Raw genomic sequence first — 20,672 nt, forward strand, 5'->3', positions numbered from 1 at the left:
CATTACAAATCATTGTAACGGTAATGACAATGTAGGTAAAGCAAATCATAGACTTCCCTTTGACATACTTTCGGAATGCATAACTGTTGTTTCAAGTCTGATTAAGAAGTGCAAATGTGACTGATTTGTGTCGATGGTTACACACATTCAAAAAGGAAGTTCAGATGAAGACAATATCCAAAATATACTTGAAGAGTTTGGCAAACCTCAAAGAGATAACTGATATATGTAGTTAGTATTTACAGAGTTCAGATGTTCCATCGGTAGTAAGACGTGTGCAGAGGAAATCAAATAAACACACTGGCAGTTGTGTTCTGTTGCAATGTCTATTTATTATTTTCCTGTAGTACATAGCTTATGCATATTTATGCTTACAAACAAGGAAATGTCTCGCAAGCATCCATACACAAACTTACAGCACACATACTCCGTTCACATGAGCAAACCTTGGTGTTTAATCAAAGCAGAAGATCCGCCCGAAACCATTCTGTGGACATTTTTAAATAAATAAGCAGTGTCCTTGTTAGGGAAGGACAGACGTGCGAGTTAATATCCGGGGGATATGAGCACATTTTCTAACTCAACTGACACACACGCACACGCACACACACACACACACACACACACACACACACAGCTTTGGGAGAGTGCTAGTGGTCACAATGACTCAGTATGTGGATTCTTCTTTTTACTTCAACAGTTTAATTGTTTAGGAGCTATGGCAGATACAAAGTAGGGCTGAACAATTAATCGAAACTTTATCAACATTGCAATGTGGCCAACTGCAATATTTGTTAAAGGTGAAATACCATTTAGAGTAAATATGGCTGCAGAGATGACCTGGTCTACACATCATATTCTACACACAGCATTGTTTCGGTACAGATACCATCGCGCCATAAACATTTTAATGTTCTTCAATGAAAAGGAGAGTAATATTGCTAATCATTGCAAAATATCAGTCAAAAATAATCGCAATTAGATTTTTTTTCAAAATGGTTCAGCCCTAATACAAAGACACGTTTGTTTATCCCCACAACCATGCATTGCCAGTCCCACCCAGCTCTGATTGGATCCAGATTGAGGTAAAAAAATAATAATAATAAAAAAAAAAGCTTGCATACTTATGTGCAGAGGAAAGCGGTGGGAAGTGATGGGACAGACGTCCAATCAAAAAGCAACTTCCTTGTCACATCCTTTGTATTCTTCACAGCATGTACAACGACAGCCCAGCTGCAGCATTCAGTCTCAACTGTCTCTGTATCACTTCCTCCTTCGTGTCGACGTTACCTGGACTCCAAATATTAGCAGCTGATACCAATTCATGTGTAACCTAAGGCCATGGCGCTCCACCTCACTGATGGAGGACAATGTAAAAACATAAAAAGTTACATAGATTAAAGTACTGTGCAAAAACTAAGGTGCTGACTGCCAACTCCAAACACACACACACACACACACACACACACACACACACACACACACACACACACACACACACACACACACACACACACACACACACACACACACACACACACACACACAGATCACTAAAGGCATGTTTTCAAACTGTGTTGGATCTGTATCATGCCCGCCATGCAGGGGGAGCTCAAATGATTCACAATTTCCTGCATAATTCAAAGTGTTCCCGACTCACCTGCTCGCCAACGTTAGCAGTGAGAAGGAAAGCGTAACTGAACGATGGTTTCTCTTTGTGCTTTAACAGTAAACTGGGTGACTTGGGCGATAAGACGTTTCGTAACGAGGCGAGGAGATAATTTAGATTTACGCCTCAACTTGATGTGGAGAAAAATAAAAAATGGATAGAAATGTAACCTTTCTAAAGTGAGAACACAAAGTCAGTGAAGTATAACGGCTCATTCCGATCATATCAGGTGAAGAGGCGCCTCCAGTCATATTTACTGACACAGACTCTCATCAGGCGTCCAGATGGTGGCAGTTGCCGCTGCTAATGTTTGCTTTCGGTCTGGTTTTATGAACATATTTGCATGTTACATATTCAGGATGAATCTATGCAAATACATCATACAACCTTGTGTACGTTTTTAATCCCGTCCCTAGAATGACATGATTTGGACAATATCAGCGCCAAATTCACTCCTGTGGCTTTCATTACAAATCATTGTAACGGTAATGACAATGTAGGTAAAGCAAATCATAGACTTCCCTTTGACATACTTTCTGAATGCATAACTGTTGTTTCAAGTCTGATTAAGAAGTGCAAATGTGACTGATTTGTGTCGATGGTTAGTTAACTGGTCAATAATCGGAGATCCGACTGTGACGAAGTCGTGAGGAGTCGACGACTCGGCGACTCGACAGCAAAAGTCCACCAGCTGTCCATCACACTAGTGACTGACGCACAAACTTATTTCCTTTTGCCATATCTGTGTTGTTGGTACACACTGGTTCGACGAAGCCCTTACTGTATGCTGACTGACGAAACAAACACCGAACAGATTTCACAAAGCCACGGGACGACCAATCAATCCACCCACCGAATATTGTTTTTCCTCATATGTATACAGATAGACAACTCCAGGGCCAGTGGAGGCCTGTGGAGGCCAGTGGGGGGAGGCCTGTGGAGGCCTGTGGAGGCCAGTGGAGGCCTGTGGAGGCCTGTGGAGGCCTGTGGAGCGTCTGCAGAATATATCTGATGTTCGTAGTCTGAAGTCGGATGTCCAGCTCGTGCAGTCTTCACTGTAAATCAGATATCTGTAGCAGTCTTTGCAGCAGATGTGACTCTGCAACAGGCTCCCGTGTGCAGACAAAGCATCTAGCTCCCCTCGTCTTGCAGTGTGTCATTATAGTAGTCATGCCTCAGCAGAAACAGACACAATCTGAAGCCTGGGGATGGTGGTCAGATGTCCTCCCTCCAGTACTCTGGTACTTTCCATGATGGGAGTGTGTGACTGGGCACGGTTGCGTTTGTATTCCGCCATATAAAAGCGGATCATGGTCAGATTTCTTAATCATATCAGCTCATCATCATCCATTCCCCTTGACTTGTTCACCGGTATCCTCTCACATCCCCCATTTGTCAGTTCCCGTTTTCCAGTGCTCTACTCGATCCAGCTCCTTCCAACTGGTCCTTAACAAACACTCCATTCATCCCTCCAATCCTGTCCAGCAGGCCTACTGGGGTACTTGTGCGGCACACACACACACACACACACACACACACACACACACACACACACACACACACACACACACACACACACACACACACACACACACACACACACACACACACACACACACACACACACACACACACACACACACACACACACACACACACACACACACACACACACACACACACACACACACACACACACACCATCCGAAATCTTTTACATCGTCACCTTTTATATCACCACCTAACTAATCCAGGATACAGGTTAGCAAGATGTGTGTATGTCTATTTGTGTGCATAGTGTGTGTGTGTGTGTGTGTGTGTGTGTGTGTATAAAGTCTGCTCCACCGGTGCCTTGTGGAAATATACTGTATGTGTCTGTGTGTGTGTGTGTGTGTGTGTGTGTGTGTGTGTGTGTGTGTGTGTATCAGTTAGTCTCATAGGAGGAGAGCAGCGCGGCGTCCACAGGCTCCATACAGGAGGGGCAGGTGAAGGATCTCATCAGCCAGTCGTCTATACAGTCCATGTGGTAGATGTGCATGCAGGGCAGGAACCGGATGGGGTCTCCGTACTCAAAGTCCATCATACAGATGACGCACCTGTGTAGGTGAACACAGGTACGTTTTGTTAGGGATGGCATGGACAGCACAGAAAGACAGAAAGTTTAAACTCTCCATAGACATTTATAGGAAAGAATAAGTCTACTCATTTTACCATTTACAAACTACACTTTCAACAAGTTATAAACATGCAACATGCTATAAACAGGTAGATTATCCTACATACATGCACTACTTTTACTTTACATTCCTCTAAAATGCCACAATAGCATAAAACTAGTGAGTATGTAAAACCATCCATCTGTTGCTGCAGAGCACACACACACACACACACACACACACACACACACACACACACACACAGAGTTAGTTCCTACATGACATCATCTGAAAGTATTTGCGTGTTACACTTTGAATACAATTATTTCAGAAATTTGTTTACATTTGAATCCTGTTCTCAGACAGAGTGTTAGATAAGATAGATCATTGTAACTCCCCCCCCCCCCCTCCCCTCCAGGGCTTCTACTCACTCTCTAATCTTCTTCTCAGAGCCATCCTGTCCTGGGTCGTACACGCCCTTCGGGAGGTGCTGGATGAGTCCGATGCGCTGGGCGATGCGGACCTGCTCCTCCTCAGTCAGCTGAGTGGCCAGGCGGGCTTGGCTGGGCGTCGGGTGATAGACAGGCACATGGATCTGCTCCTGCAGAGAGAGAGAGAAGAGCATATACAAAACAAATGATGATTACTCACTTCATGTACACTGTTGCCTGTTGTGGGGTCATGATGGTGGGCAGCAGGTGGTGCTGTTTCCCACTCAGTGTCCAACTGCTGCTGCACGCCTGCTTTTACCTTTTTTTATGTTTTCAAACATTACATAATAAGAATAAACTTAACTGTGCAGCTTCATTGTTGGCGTCATAGAGACCTGATTTATCAAATAGGTTTAAGAAAACATTTGACTTTGATTGAATCTCCAAAGGACTGAAGTCTACAGTGTGAAGTGTAATAAAAGATGAGTTGTGGCAAAGCGGCTCTCCTGAGAGTCAACAGGAAACTACACTTTGCCGTTGGTTTGACCCGAAAAGACCTGAACAAGTGACAACAAATCAAAAGTTTCAGTATCAGACTGCAATGAGTCAGTTGTATTCACAAATACAAAAAGAAATGGCAGAGATATTTAGTTAACATATAAAGTAGCAGCAAGTATTCAGGGGAGAACACACACACACACACACACACACACACACACACACACACACACACACACACACACACACACACACACACACACACACACACACACACACTCTAAGTGACTCTTTCAGACAGCTTTCATCACTCAATTCTCACTTTGCAGTCAATGACTTTGCGCTTTCTGTCTTTCCCTTCCTCTCTCTACTCTCGTACACACCCACCACTGTGTTTTGCGGTGCGAGTATTAGTTCCTCCTCTGCCTCTGCGAGCTTCAGCTCACTGACTCTCTTCCCCTCCTCCTGCAGCCAAGTAATGGATAAGTCAACTTTAATGCCATTAAGTGAGCTCCTTTGTTAACCGCCTGTATATCCACACTCCACCGATGACCTTTTGGCACAGCCATCAGACACTCGAATGAATTCAGCTGGAGATGAGAGAAGCCTGAGCAGGAGAGAAAGCCCTCTGCAGCCTTTAATGAACATCCATCACATATAATTGTTCCTGATCTGCCTGCACAAAACAGCAGTTAAAGTAGCTACTGTGCTAAACCTTTGTTTCTTCTTTTTTGTAGCTGAATAGTAGTAGGCGGGGGGAATAAGTTCATTCAGGGACAAGAGGAAGGGTTATTCATGTTCATGCAATGTTAGCCTGAAGACTTTGCTTTAAATTATGGTGCAAATATAGTATTGTAAATAGTATGTAGTCATGTTTTGCCTTTTATTTATTTATTTATAACTGGTTGGTGTGTCATGTGTTTTCGTATTAAAAAGGTGAGTCTGATAACTCTTATTATGTCCTGCTCTGCTTACGTACAAAATAAATAGCATTGTAACTCTTCAAGCTGCACATCCAAGTCAGTTTAATGGTCAAGAGGAGCACCACTGATGTATAATGTCGTCTATGGCATTAGAGGTCTAAAGAAAGATTAAGTTGCATTATGGGAAATGTAGTATCCATTGTTTTTGGAGCTTGACCAATACAAGGGGCTAACTCTCTTCAGTCAGTCCATAGTATATTCAGCTGACATTCAGTGATTCTATTTCATCTGTGCTAAACACGCAGACAGGCAGCGGGAATGAAAGCAACAGACAGGGCCTCAGAGGGGGGCAGCAGCTGTGTGTGTGTGTGTGTGTGTGTGTGTGTGTGTGTGTGTGTGTGTGTGTGTGTGTGTGTGTGTGTGTGTGTGTGTGTGTGTGTGGTTAAATGCGCAGTGGTCAGCAGTGTAATTGTCGTCATATGCCTCTCCCTCGCTTCACACATGGCGTGTCGGCTGGGCTGTGACAACTGTTCATTACGTGACCTCAGGTTGACCAGAAGGACAACAATCATGGAGAGGGAGAGTGAGACTGAGGGAGGCGAGGGTGAAAGGAGGACTAAGGGCAGAGCCAAAGTGCAGACCGCTCATGCCAAAGCGTGCTGAAGTCTGCAGAGCCGGACACGCAGCAGCAGAAACTGTCAGCATGCCAGGCACAGACTGCTAACAGTGAAGGGCGAGGAAGGTGAAGATTGTAGACAACGAGGAATGAGAGCAGACGCACAGAGCTACAACGACAAACAAAAGTGGGGAAAATGAAGTCCAATAACAAGCAACGGCTTTAGCTTCAAGAGCACACACATACACACACACACACACACACACACACACACACACACACAAACACACACACAGCCCAGATTCCCCCACTGTTGTATGTTTGTATTGAACCACACACTCCCCTTTCATTCTGGAAAATGTTGAAAAATGGCGATCAGTGTTTCCCGAAGCCTAAGATGACATCCTGAAATAACTATAGTGTCATGTCCCGTCAGATGAATTAATGTCATGTATTTATGTTGTAGTTTAGTTCATGTTCGGTGTTTAATACCTCTCAGGTGACGTTATGTTAAGTTACAGTCACGCTTGTTTAGTGTCGTCTTGCACTTCCTGTTTTGTTTCGTTCCAGGTCACTTAACTTCCTGCCTTGTGTGTTTTCCCGCTTCTGTGATCGTCTGCCCCTGATTGTTGTCACCTGTGTCCCCTTACCTCATGTATAACTAGTCCCGTCTCCCCTTGTCTTGTGCCAGTTCGTCTTGTTAAATCTAGTCAAGTGTATGTTTGTTGTTAACGGGTAAACTTTGGATTAAAAGATCTTTTGTTTGTACGTCAGACACTTTGTGGAGTCTTTGCAGCTCATTTCTCTTGCAACATCACCGGTTATTATTCTTATTATAGCTTGATGCTGGTGTTTAGCATTTATACATAGATCTCCTATATTGATATAATCCAATGCAGACAGGCAGCGTGATGACTCGGCAAAACCTCTGTTTTTAAACACACGCTGTACGAACAGCTTAGTGACAAGAGATTAAAGACACAAACAAATGCATTTCCATCCATTTTGTCTGCAAATCTTCCAAAACCTCTTTCATACTCAACACTAATATCTACTTATCAAACATGGCTGAATCATGCGCTTAAAAAGGGAAGAAACACCCGAAGCATGAAGCGTTCGCGGGCTCTGAAATCTGTGCACAACACCTGCAGACACACACAATACAGGCGAGCATGCATCAGTGGATCACGCGAACACTCACACAGGCAACAGTGAGAGGAGGAGAAGACAATGGACATCAGCGTCACAGGATGTGTTTGTTGATGTGATAATGAGACACAATGACAGTATACGTGTCGCATTACATCATCAGCCTGGTAAAGCAGGAATTTGGGGCGTTGATGTCGGCTGAGGGTATTAATCCTAGTATTTACACATAACAGATTACTAGCTCACACAAAGCCTTCGCTGTAGCAAACATAATGAACAAATATTGCTGCCCTGGACATCCTCAGCAGGGTTTTACTCCAAGTCTTTATCCTTAACTTTTGTTTGTGACATATATATGCACTTTATTGATCGAAATTGGGGAAATTCTTGATCACTATATGCATATTTTATATCATGTGTACGTCTTATTTTGTCCACTGCACAAATGAAGTTCCTCACAGAAAATAAAGTAATTTGAATTTGAATAAAGTTGAGTTTTCTGACAATGGGGGGGGTCGTCAGATGGATTACGCTTGTTGGAGCCAAAATGATAAGTTTAAGCATTTATTTGATTATGATTGGTTACGTGTGGAAACAGTCAAGAATCGAAATAGAAATAGGAATATACAGAATATGGTGTTGATTGTTTGTCATCAGCACGTGTAGTGCAGACGCCACACCCCTTTTATGACCCTCAGCTGATTGATGGTATCAGCTTCCAGTTTGTGTTCGGGAGGCAGACACCTTCTCCACATTTAAGAGCAGGCTAAAGACTTTCCTTTTTGATAAAGCTTATAGTTAGGGCTGGCTCAGGCTTGCCTTGGATCAGCCCCTAGTTATGCTGCTACAGGCTTAGACTGCCGGGGGACACCTCCCTGCTCTCTTCCTGCTCTTCCTCTCTCCTCCCCTCCCTCTCTTCTTCTCCCTCTCTATCTGTATGCATTTATGTAAATGTCTGTTACTAACTCATCATCCGGGGCATCATCCCAGAGTTTCTGTCTCTCATGTGGCAGGTTGCCACTGATAAAGTTTACATCAGGATCATGAATCGTGGCTGCGCCTGCTGCCCTGGTCCTGCTGGACACCGGGAAGCCTTTTTGACATCATCGTGGATTCATCCATACTTTCTCTTTTTCAACACATCATTTCTGTCAAATGTTGTATTTGTACTATGTTGTTTATCCTGTACACACGACATCTATTGCACGTCTGTCCATCCTGGGAGAGGGATCCCTCCTCAGTTGCTCTCCCTGAGGTTTCTTCCATTTTCCCCCTTTAATTATGGGGTTTCTTTTAGGAAGTTTTTTCTTGTGCGATGAGAGGGTCTGAGGACAGAGGGTCTAAGGACAGAGGGTCTGAGGACAGAGGGTCTAAGGACAGATTGTCTGAGGACAGAGGGTCTGAGGACAGAGGGTCTGAGGACAGAGGGTCTAAGGACAGATTGTCTGAGGACAGAGGGTCTGAGGACAGAGGGTCTAAGGACAGAGGGTCTGAGGACAGAGGAGGGTCTGAGGACAGAGGGTCTGAGGACAGAGGGTCTAAGGACAGAGGGTCTAAGGACAGAGGGTCTAAGGACAGAGGGTCTAAGGACAGAGGGTGTCGTATCCTGTACAGTCTGTAAAGCACACTGAGACAAATGTGTCATTTGTGATATTGGGCTATACAAATACATTTGATTTGATTTGATTTGAAAGAAGGCGGTGAACTCTGTGTAATGTTTGAGCGCGTCAACCCAGACGCATTCCAAAAAGGACAGGAAGGAGCAAATACGAGGATTGAAAAGTTGCTCCAATAACGCTCATCTGGGCCTTCCGGGCTCTAAAAGCTGCTCCTTGGGTGCTTTTTCTTTACACTAACTTATGCTTATCTCACGTCCTCTCTCTTCCCGTGACCCGGAAAACCTTCCCCCTCCGCGCCATCATGGAGGATCTTCCAATCCCTTAAATGCACCTCGAGGAGAAGAGAGACCAAACACAGGAGTATCCTACACAGAAGTCTTTTATCACGTAGCCTGACGTATAAACAACACACCTTATGTGATTTGAGAAAAACTTTGCGTGGACTCTCTCCTCGTCACATTCCCTGAGCCGGTTTCTGACAATCTTGATGGAAAAGTGCATTTTGGGGAGACAAGGTAAAGTAAATAATAAAATGTAATCATGTATTTGTATTTATTTTATCATCAGTCATAAGCTAATCATGCCAGAGCAGCGTCAGCCAATCAAAACCCGTATCAGGGGAGTCCCTTATACACCCTTAACAGCCTTTCACTTCGTCATAAAAAGACTAAAAACCCCTCGACCCCTTTGATGGTACGAGCTGCCGACTCACGGCGGGACAAAATCGAGTCATGGTCCATGTGGTGTGTGTGCTCAGTAACAGCAACCTGACTGCGTGTCAGCCAAAACCCACAGACTGTGTCACTGACCTGCAGTACAATGGCCTGTTTGTCAGCTAATTCTCTAAATACTAAAAAAAGGTGCTTCAATGCTTCCAAGCAGAGAGGAAAGGAGATAATGTCGAGATAATGTTATATCTGAAGTCAGTGACTCATCTTCCCGTCTACTGTTTATCTGAACATAGTGAGAAAGTCACACTCTTTTCCTGCCTCCCCTGATTGTAGCATAACATACAAGAAAGGTCATTTGTACGTAGGCACCTGCAGACCACAGTAGCCAAGGTTCCCGCCTCCTATGCTCGGCCTCGACTCTACTCCAGGTTTGAAGGCTAATTATAAACCACCTCTAAAGCAAATCTTTGTCTTCCCATTTCTTCCGACCAAGCTCAAAACCAAACTGCTGACTGCAAGCTCTTTCATCTCAACAGCGAGGCAGGTGGTTGACAGAAGCTGTGCTCTTCAATAGTGCTGTGCACCCCCTGGTCTACGAAACCATCTTAAAGTAGAGCAGCATGCTTCTATCATTTCGTACCCTCTAAGGAAACACAAAGTGAGATAAACAGTGTGAAGAGGCTGAAGTTCAGCGTCATGCAAACACAGTTACATCTTTAAAAGTCTGCAAGGTGTTTCAGCCAATAAGGTTTGGTTATAAAACGAGCTGACAGCAGCATAAAGGCCTCTTTGCCTGACATAATGTGACTCTCCTGTCTGAGAGGCTTAAGAGGGAGACAGGGGCATTACAAGCCATACCAGGGGGCACACACACACACACACACACACACACACACACACACACACACACACACACACACACACACACACACACACACACACACAGTCTCTCGCTCTCAAAAGCAAAACACACAGGGGTGCCATCCTTATATTTCCGAGCCCAGTCCCACAGCGATGACTCAGCACTCATCATACCAGCTGCTTTCCAAGCAACACACACTCACAGCTGCTTTGTAGCAGTTGAATAGACACAAACATGAACTCTCTCTCTCTCTCTCTCTCACACACACACACACACACACACACACACACACACACACACACACACACACACACACACACACACACACACACACACACACACACACACACACACACACACACACACACACACACACACACACACACACACACACACACACAGGTGCCTTCCTTATCTCTCTGAGCCCAGTTCCACAGCGATGACTCAGCGAAACCGTGAGAGCTGATCTCATCCACTTTAAGTCTTTCAACATCCACCCTTCCTGTGTGTGTGCAGACCATAACTATGTGGACTGTAATACTCTGATATTAAGCTAATTAAAACAAAGCTGAACCAACAGTAGCGATATTCAGTGTTTTCTGATGAAACAATCTCAAACACGGCGGGGAATAGTTTCAGACAGTGGCTAGCTCATTGATGAAACAGCCATCATTCAGGTGGGCTCTGGACATAACAACACCTAAACAATGTTTCACGACGATCAGTATTTAATGTTTTATTAGGTTATAACTAATCAAAACTGGGGGATTTTCGGGGGATTGGGACTGTTACTCAAAGGCCAGGCACTTCATTTAGTACAACTTTAGAGCATACAATAATTTGAATGGTCTAGGAATATAGAAATTCAGCCCCCGTACAGCTGTCATAACTGTATTAGCTATAGAAACCAAAACAGGTTTTTTGTACCAGGATGTAAACATGTTTATTTCTGCTGTAAAGTCGGACATTTTAACATGGGGGTCAACGGGGATTGATTTGCTTTTGGAGCCAGTTCAAGTCGCAATTTGAGCAACTGTAGTTTTTGTCACTTCTGCTGTGAGCCGAGTCTCCCCTTGGATTGCGCAATCCCTCGCAAACTAGGTTGAGCGCATGCATTTGGCGCGTGCCTGTTGCTATCTCTCTGTATGTCGCCAATATAATGTTTACAGACACTTTTATTATGCGTCCTGGCTTTGCATAGTCCAGTTAATGTATGTAATGCACGTGTGTAACATATTTAATCTTGCTGATGTGACATAAAGCCACAGTGAAAAAACACCAGGTGAGGCAGACAGTACTCTGCCGCACTGAAGAGGGCGCTCGTGAGCCCACAGGATCATGTTTCTACTCTTCTTCTACGCAGAGACGTTAAGCGCCAATAAGCTAGCTAACGTCAGAGTCAAGTGCACTGTAGCACCGTCTAGTTCAGCTTTATTTTAAATTAATCAAAGCATCAGCTATGGAGGGTGCAGAGCAAATACCTCTCTGAGCCGCTATAAATGTAATGTTCTTTTGTGTGTCTGTGTGTGTGTGTGTGTGTGTGTGTGTGTAGGGGTGTGTGTGTGTGTGTGTAGGTGTGTGTGTGTGTGTGTGTGTGTGTGTAAAGAATGCTGATATGAAAAATAACCAGTAGTCAATGTTCATGCTGCCAAGAAAATGGTGAATAAGCTTCTCCGTTTGGTTCATTTGTAAATCTGACTCAGTCAGAGTCAATGCCTCCCCAGCCATGAACAACTGCTACACCCGTTGTTCAAACAAAGAAGCAATGTTTCCCTCAGGGGATCAAAAAATCTCCTCTAATTCCCCGTCTCTTTCTCTTTGGGCCCATTCTGTTCTGTGTCCCTGTGCAAATGTTCTGCTCTACACCCTCACAATGAGTCAGAGGTATCTCAGCTTTTAGTCAACGTTAAACTTGCAGCAGTATGTGTATCTTTTAAAGTCTGAGTTTCAGTTAATATGTAACCTTTTTTTTGTTTGACCCATGACTTAAATTGGCTTTGAACCCGTCGACTCTGGGCAGAATCAGCTCCAGATGCCGCAATTCCCCCAACTCTGACTCACTGCTGACTGTGATTCCCAAGAAACATGGTCGGGATGAATAAAGTATCTATCTATCGAGCAGCAGACGTTTATAACCCTCAGGGTTCACGTCATTGAATGTGTCCATCCACCCGGTTCACCTGTTGTTTCTATCATATCCAGATGGGAACGATTGAGAAGGCAGAATAAGTCAAATCCAGGTAACTTGGACTGTGTCTCAATTCAGGGGCTGCAGCCTTCGCAGGACGTAGCCTTTGCGGTCTTTGGAGGCCAGGATCTCCGTATACCGCGAAGGCTGAACCGAGCGGTCTACGAAATGAGACGGCCCGGTCTACGGGGGACTTCCTGGTACGTCACCAGTTGTTCACGCCCCTAAATGTTGCCGCTCCCGTCGCCTAGCAACTCTCTGACGTTATCAAGCAGTTGACGGCTTACTTTAACATTTGTTCCCAGAGAACGGAACCAGAGATAATACTTTTATTATTATTATTTGCAATCATTATTGAAGATGTGCTTCATCACCGGCGATAATGTATTTTAGATGATGCATCAGGAGGCAGCCCATCAGCAAACTTTATTTGTATATACTGTAAATGTTATATTGTTTTATAATAATTTTGTTTATAATAATCATTCATTTCCATTCATTGATAGGTAGTTTTCTAAATTAAATAATCCCTTTTCTAAATTAATAAATCATATGTGCAAAATAAATCCTTAAACCTTCAAATCAATTAAGTTTTCATTCATTTTCATTTATAGTTCATGTAAATTAAATACACAATATATTCATCATTATATATATTAAATTAATTTACATTTAATTTGTCAACAAGTTTCTTCAGCAGAGAGAAGAGTCTGTCCATCCTCTCCCTGCTCTCCTCCTCTCCCTGCTCTCCTCCTCTCCCTGCTCTCCTCCTCTTCCTGCTCTCCTCCTCTCCCTGCTCTCCATCCTCTCCCTGCTCTCCTCCTCTCCCTGCTCTCCATCCTCTCCCTGCTCTCCTCCTCTTCCTGCTCTCCATCCTCTCCCTGCTCTCCTCCTCTCCATCCTCTCCCTGCTCTCCTCCTCTCCCTGCTCTCCATCCTCTCCCTGCTCTCCATCTCCCTGCTCTCCTCCTCTCTCCCTGCTCTCCATCCTCTCCCTGCTCTCCCTCCTCTCCATCCTCTCCCTGCTCTCCTCCTCTCCCTGCTCTCCATCCTCTCCCTGCTCTCCCTGCTCTCCCTGCTCTCCTCCTCTCCCTGCTCTCCATCCTCTCCCTGCTCTCCTCCTCTCCCTGCTCTCCATCCTCTCCCTGCTCTCCCTGCTCTCCCTGCTCTCCTCCTCTCCCTGCTCTCCATCCTCTCCCTGCTCTCCATCCTCTCCCTCTCATCTCTCCTTCTCCCTAAAACAAACAACATGTTAGAGGAAGTTTAGCTATACACCACTAAACAAAATAAGTCACATATTATAAATAATAAAATCCAAACGATTGCTCTGGACTTTTAAAATTATATTCAACTGTCAGAAAGCCAAGCGGGTAATATGAAGTATACATTATCTATACAATCTATGTAAGATATAAATCAACATTTAAAACTCTTAGGTTTGAAAGTTAAGGTCTTAAAAGTTCTACTTTAAAAGGCTAACTGAGCAGCTAGCTTAACTAGCATCGGCACTAACGTCCCGTAACTTAACCGTCATTTCAGCGAAAACTTTATGTTTTAAGGTCCTTTGATTTTATAACATTTGTATCGTTAGCTATTCGAGCGAGTTGAAACACGATACTTACATTTAAAAGTATATCCATTTGCCGCTACTGCTGGATCGAGGGGCGCCATATTTCGTCAGAATCTTTTTCTCTGGGCGCGCAATGAATCTTGGGATACCTGAGGCCGTGTAGGATACATCAGATGTATCCTGCACGGCCTCAGGTATCCCAAGATTCATTGCGAATTGCAAATCTGGCAAAAGAAAACCGCATTTGTCGGCTGCATCTGAAGGAGTCGCCCGTCGTGACGTAATCGGTCTACACAAAATACAGTTAAATTAAATGATATCATTAATCGAAGGAAAATAACATTTGCCCCGCTACACGTAGTAACTGCTCGCGTCACTTTCAGTAGCGACTGCAACCACATGCTTCTGATGACTGAAGATCAGCCTTTCACTTCGCTGGGGAGGAATTTTGGCTTTAATTCAGCCGGATTGGAGGATTTTTGAGCATGAAATGCTTGTTTATGGTCCTGCCAGACTTAAAATACAGAACTCACCCTTGAAATACAAAATGCATACAAATGAATTACATAAATAAACAATTACTTGGTCATTGTTATGTGACTGTATTGCATTTTCTATGGTGGGAAATTTGTTTTTGGCATGTTTGCCTTTATTCGACAGAGTAGAAACATAGACTGGAAGTGATGGAGAGGAGGATGACATGCAACAAAAGGTCCCACGGCTGGAATCCAACCTGGGACGTTACAGTAATGTGGCATGCGTGTGACCACTCTGCTACTAAAGGCGCTCTGGATGAGAGATTTTTAATGAAAAAATTCCTTTCATTCTATATTTTTTACTAGACAGACAACTAGACAAAGAAGGATGTATCCACCCAGGGGCTGTAAAAACAATACCAGGGATACTGGCATCATGACACCTCCCCCTTCCCACAGCGAGAACACTGGCCTTCACACGGAGGTCCAAACTCGACACGGTTTAAGAAAACGCGAAATTCAATTTCGGTATTGTTGAGCCTTTAGCCCCCGTTTCTCACACACGCAGCACTTCCAAAGTGTGTTAATCTGAACAACAAATGTGTGCTGTGCTGCGTTCTCAGGCGGGGTTCAGCTGGTGAAGGTGCTGATTAGTGTGGTCACCAGGGAGAAGAGAGCTGGCCGCTCTGAAAGACTCCTTTATAAGCAGGTTTCACTAGTGAGTTAACCCTCTTGTGAAACTCAGTACAAACAAATTGCACACAGACTTTCTCAACACAACTGAAAAGCTTAGTGAGAACTCTTCCCAAGAAGCTTAGCAATGTGTGTGTGTTGTTTATTACACCATCACTCCTCCATGATACCAGAGCTGGAGGCTTTGGACTAATGACACACTGCTGTAGGCCAGACATGACATCCTTGAAGCAACCTGGACACTGTGTCACTCCACTGGAGACTGACAAGTCAACCATTAGGATTAAGAACGTTTTTAAGTTTGCATGAACTGACCGAGCCCACGTTTGTTCCTCTTATGTATTAGTATCAGTGGTGGAACATTATGAAGTATATTTACTCAAGTAACGTACTTAAGTACGATTTTGAGGTATTTTACTTGAGTATTTCCATTTTATGCTACTTTAAGGCCCTGTCACACAGTTCCATATGGCAGAAACGTATGCCGGCGCACACGAAATATCGGCAATAGGTTGATATAAATTAAGTTGTAGTCATTTGAAGGACGCAGACGATACGGCGATCACGCCAGACACACGGCCCTGTCACACAGTTCCGTATGGCAGAAACATGCCGGCATTTATGAAAAGTAGCTCAAAATTTGTCAGAGTCCAAATACGTCCAACTTTTCCACAGCGTTGTAGCTGACGTATACATAACAAATTATTATACGCATGTCAAACATTGATAGCGTATCACTTCCTTATTTAACACGTATCAGAGCGTCTGGACAACAGAGCTGGAAAAGTGCCATCTGGTTCACGTCATGCTGATGCTGGAGAACGGCTAACATGCTGAACGCTAGCTGTACTGTAGAAACACGTTTAATAAGTTACTCCGTCGTCAGGCATCATCTTAACATAGGGTAGGAATAGGTTATCCACTCGTTATCAATACATTGGCTGTAGGGTTCACCGTCAGCCGACGTAGCCGATATCTAACGTTCCTCTAACGTAGTCACGGAAGTATTTACGTACTATATTTACGTACTATATTTACATATGTAAGTATTTACGTACTGTATTTACGTAGGTAAGTATTCACGTACTGTATTTACGTAGGTAAGTATTCACGTACTGTATTTACGTAGGTAAGTATTCACGTACTGTATTTACGTAGGTAAGTATTCACGTACATATTCCGTATTCACGTATGTCTAGCGTAATGTAACTTAATGTGTAATGTGTAACGTCTGCATATCTTATGAAGCACACGTCGGGTACGTCCGGTAATTTTGAACATGCTCAAAACATCAGCGTTCAACAACGCACGCCAGTGTGTCACCGCCTGCTCTTAACGAATACTATATATACACACTACTATATATATATATATATATATATATATATATATATATATATATATATATATATATATATATATATATATATATATATATATACTTATACCTTATATCAACGTACACCAGCGTATTGCCGATATTTTGTATACGCCATATTTGTGTATACGTTATGCATTTGTTGGGTATTCGTCTGATACATTTTGTATTAGTAAGTGATGCGCTATCAATAGGTTAGACATCCGTATCTGTATATGTTCACTTTTCCGATCTGATGAAAGGTTGGACCTATTTGGACTCCGGCACACGTTTCTGTCATACGGAGATGTGTGACAGGGCCTTATATATTTCTACTCCACGACATTTTGGAAGCCACTATTGTACTCTTGACTACATTTATCTGACAGCTTTAGTTACTAGTTACTTTACAGATTCAGATTATTAGCTAATACAAATTATTAAAAAAAAACTAAAAAATAAACTAGAATATATTATTATAGGTTAAGATATCCAGCAGCAGTATATAAAGTAATTAGAATAAGCTCAATATTTACCAGCTGTGACACAGTCCATCAATGGTCATAATCCAGTAGTTTAATATATGATTCTGAAATGGGATATTACGCACAATAAATACTTTTGGTACGTTAAGTATATTTTGATGCCAATACTTTTGTGCTTGATGTGATTTCAGCTTTTAAAGACGGACTTAAATACAGCCTAAAAAAACAAAAGTAAAACATATAGTCATTGTTGGTTTTGGTCTTTTAAAGAAATGCATTGATATTAACACAGATAATGATAAAGAAGCCTCACACTGACCTTAACGGTGATAGAGTGAGATCTATAAAGAACAAAAAAATACCATTGAGCCAACGCATGAAGGTTAGAAGCAGCTGCTGAAACCAATAATCTGTGTTCACGACATCTTTAGTTCAGTGCTTATCTATTAATAAATAAAGTATCAAGCTGATATCAATGATAGACGACAATAAACTGAGACAGTAGGGCAAATTAAGCCCTTTGTGTTTTCATATCTGGTGGTAATAGTTAGGTAGTTTTACACAATACAATCTCTCATGACCTGAGACGGCCTTTAGTTTCCCAGGCTGAAAAAACACTCATCTTAAATCTACAGATAAGGCTTAACCTAGTAACAGACACACTCTCTGCCAAAGCATTGCATAACACACAGCAGCCGCCCCTTAACATAGAAACACAAACAGCAGAAGGGGAACACCATGAATCATATCTACAGCTACAACATGGCCTGGTCTGTGTGCAGAGGATCTAATTTAAGAAAATAAGGACAGCAGACAGACAGAGATGCTGCCCTGCAGGGGATCCGCGAGAGAAGCAGCTGAGGAAGTTATGAGAGAACTACAGAAGTCCCTCTTTTATGGAGTCCATTAAAATACAAGTAATTGTGTTAAAAAGGGAATTAAAGGCCACAATAGACATCTGTGTGTCTTAGTTCATCTCCACTTCATATGAGCCAACACATGCATGGTTCAGTGTGTTAGACTATAGCTTCTGTAATATCAGCTGAGGGTGATTTATAATATGAATCCAGGGAAATGATAAGCATCGACAAGACTTTCGGATATAATAAAGCGGATTAGTATAACAGCCTGGACGGGGTCAGTGGGCTGGGTTTGCTGGCCAACAGCTGTTCTAGTCTCACATATTGTTTGTCTAACACCTTTTCTATCATCTACATACAAAAAGGCAGAGAATGTGCAAACTGGGCCAAGACCTGCCACTCAACACATGACATCATCTTAACTTTAATGAAAATAAAAAAACACAATGGCTAGCTATGGTCATGTTTTGGTTGGACAAAGTTACCTGATAGGGGGGCGGTGGCTCCAGGTCGGGGTCAGCTCCGTCTCCGTAGCTGGCACGGTCCGACTGGGATTCATGTAGCAAAGAAATATCATCCGAGGTCGGAGATTTCAGACAGTTTCCCATCTCCCTCCTCTTCGGTCAAACTCTCCTCTCTCTCGGTGTTAACTAGCCTTACACAGCGGGGGGGGGGGGGGGTTTCGGGCCACTTTCACAGATGAGATGTCAGCAGATGAGAAGGCGTTTCTCCATACACAGCTGATGTGTCTCCTCTCCCAAACGACGGGAGCGCTGCTCAGTCAGTTCAACAACAACAACAACAACAACAACAAATCATCCCTCGGCTAGCAGCTAGCCACACAAAGAACCTAGCATGTACACGGAGCTAGCACTCGTAGGAGAGCATCTACTCGGTTAGCTTAAAAGCGCGACTGAAACAACCTCACAAAGAAAGCGAAACGAAGAAAATATTAGTATTCTTCATTTAAAACGACACACTCGCCGCGGTTTTGCAGTCTGAAGCCTCCCTGGCTGTCAGGGGCTTTCCAGTTCACAGCTGCCGAACAACGACAAAAAGGTGGGGATGTAGCAACAAGAAGCCCCGCCCCTTCATACAACGAACCAATGAGCGTTTAGCTACATCCAGGAAGCTCTTGTTAGCAGCCAATCAGATTAGAGATTACATTGCCCTTTGCTAAAAACAAAAACAGAAATGAAATCGATAAGTGAGTCTTTGTGATATTAATGGCAGATTTGCTATGACCAAATATTACATAATCACCCATTCTGCTAGTCATTTTAAGTCTTTTTTGTTTATTTTCAACTAAAAATGATGTATATACTATTTCAATACCCCTTTTGTTCTATCCCTTATCCCTTGTCATGCATATCAGCAAAATTAGATTACTAAATGTATCTCAAAGATTAGATCACAGGTATGACAACAACAAATACAAAGATTTGCAAGCAAACAGTGCCTCTTTGTTCTGTCGATAATACCACTTTGTACTGTACACGTTATATTTTGTGCTTCTGTTTGTGGTGCATGTGAGTGAGTGACAAAAAAGACAACACAAAATGGGATGTGTTTTTTAGTTGCTTATTATCATTTCATCTTAAATTACATTAGAAACATTCAGTATGTACAGGAATGTCATTCTGCACAGTAGTAGCCGTGCCCAATAAGATATGCTGATTGTAAACATCACAATGCCACTAAATTTGAAACTAGAGTTTCTTTCAGCTATATCGGCAAGAACAAATGGGGGAAAAATTAAAATAAGCTTAATTAATTATCAGAAAATTAAATATAATTTTGAAATATTCCATCTTATTTAACAGCTGATAAAACAATATTGAAAGTACATTTCCTTCACCATTAAAATAAATTGAAACTGACTCCTAGTCATTGTCCTGAATCCCAAACCTTACTCTAATCATGAATAATTCAGCAGTGCTCTAATTCCAACACATGAGACACCATCTGAGTTTCTAGGTTTTGGACATTCTGTTGCTGAGACACAGCCCTTCAAATAACCTACCCACCAACACGATTAGAGGTGACCCCTTTCTGTCTTATCATCAATCATTACAAGTGTTTGTTCATATACAGATTATTATTTGACACAGGAGCGAGGTTATGATGTTCACGTCATTTTATAGACAGTTGTAGTCAAGCATGGCTGATACAGGAGCAGCAGAGGACGTTCACGTAGCAGGACGACTGTGGTGGTTCCCGTTCAGAGCTTCTTCACTCACTAAAGATGCAACAGGCCGACAAGCACGCAGTCCTTCGCTGCTCGGCGTGAATGGCCTATTTGTTCAAGCTCAAGTACTGTTGGAGCCTGTCCCACACACCAGGAGGAGAAAAGGAGGGGGTCTGCCTTTCTAAAAGACACATTCATCTGTCCTCTTAAAACGGGACAATTTGTGTAAAAGGTGCCATTTACAATATATAAATGTAAAGAA

The 20,672-nt window shown here is 42.9% G+C and overlaps 2 protein-coding genes across 4 annotated transcripts in view; both read right to left on the reverse strand.

Moving 5' to 3' along the window:
- Positions 1 to 312: 312 nt before the first annotated feature.
- On the reverse strand, positions 313 to 19,267 carry rnf11b (ring finger protein 11b). 2 transcript variants are annotated; one of them, XM_029430096.1, is made up of 5 exons: positions 18,708 to 18,844; positions 17,682 to 17,703; positions 4,257 to 4,426; positions 3,396 to 3,765; positions 313 to 1,357 (listed from the first exon to the last, which is right to left on the reverse strand). In XM_029430096.1, the coding sequence occupies exons 1-4, from the start codon at positions 18,797 to 18,799 to the stop codon at positions 3,594 to 3,596; spliced, it is 456 nt and encodes a 151-aa protein (XP_029285956.1). In that variant the 5' UTR covers positions 18,800 to 18,844; the 3' UTR covers positions 313 to 1,357; positions 3,396 to 3,593. The 2 variants fall into 2 exon arrangements, with proteins under 2 accessions (XP_029285956.1, XP_029285955.1); XM_029430095.1 differs by lacking the exon at positions 17,682 to 17,703 and having other exon boundaries at positions 18,708 to 19,267.
- Positions 19,268 to 19,793: 526 nt separating this feature from the next.
- Positions 19,794 to 20,672, reverse strand: part of ttc39a (tetratricopeptide repeat domain 39A) — a 29,327-nt gene continuing 28,448 nt past the window's right edge. For both annotated transcript variants that reach the window (XM_029430289.1, XM_029430290.1), the window contains one exon: positions 19,794 to 20,672. This exon is cut by the window's right edge and continues 1,150 nt beyond it. The gene's annotated coding sequence lies outside the window, so the exon portion shown is untranslated.

The sequence above is a fragment of the Cottoperca gobio genome, chromosome 4 (assembly GCF_900634415.1).
Source record: "Cottoperca gobio chromosome 4, fCotGob3.1, whole genome shotgun sequence".
NCBI lineage: Eukaryota > Metazoa > Chordata > Actinopteri > Perciformes > Bovichtidae > Cottoperca > Cottoperca gobio.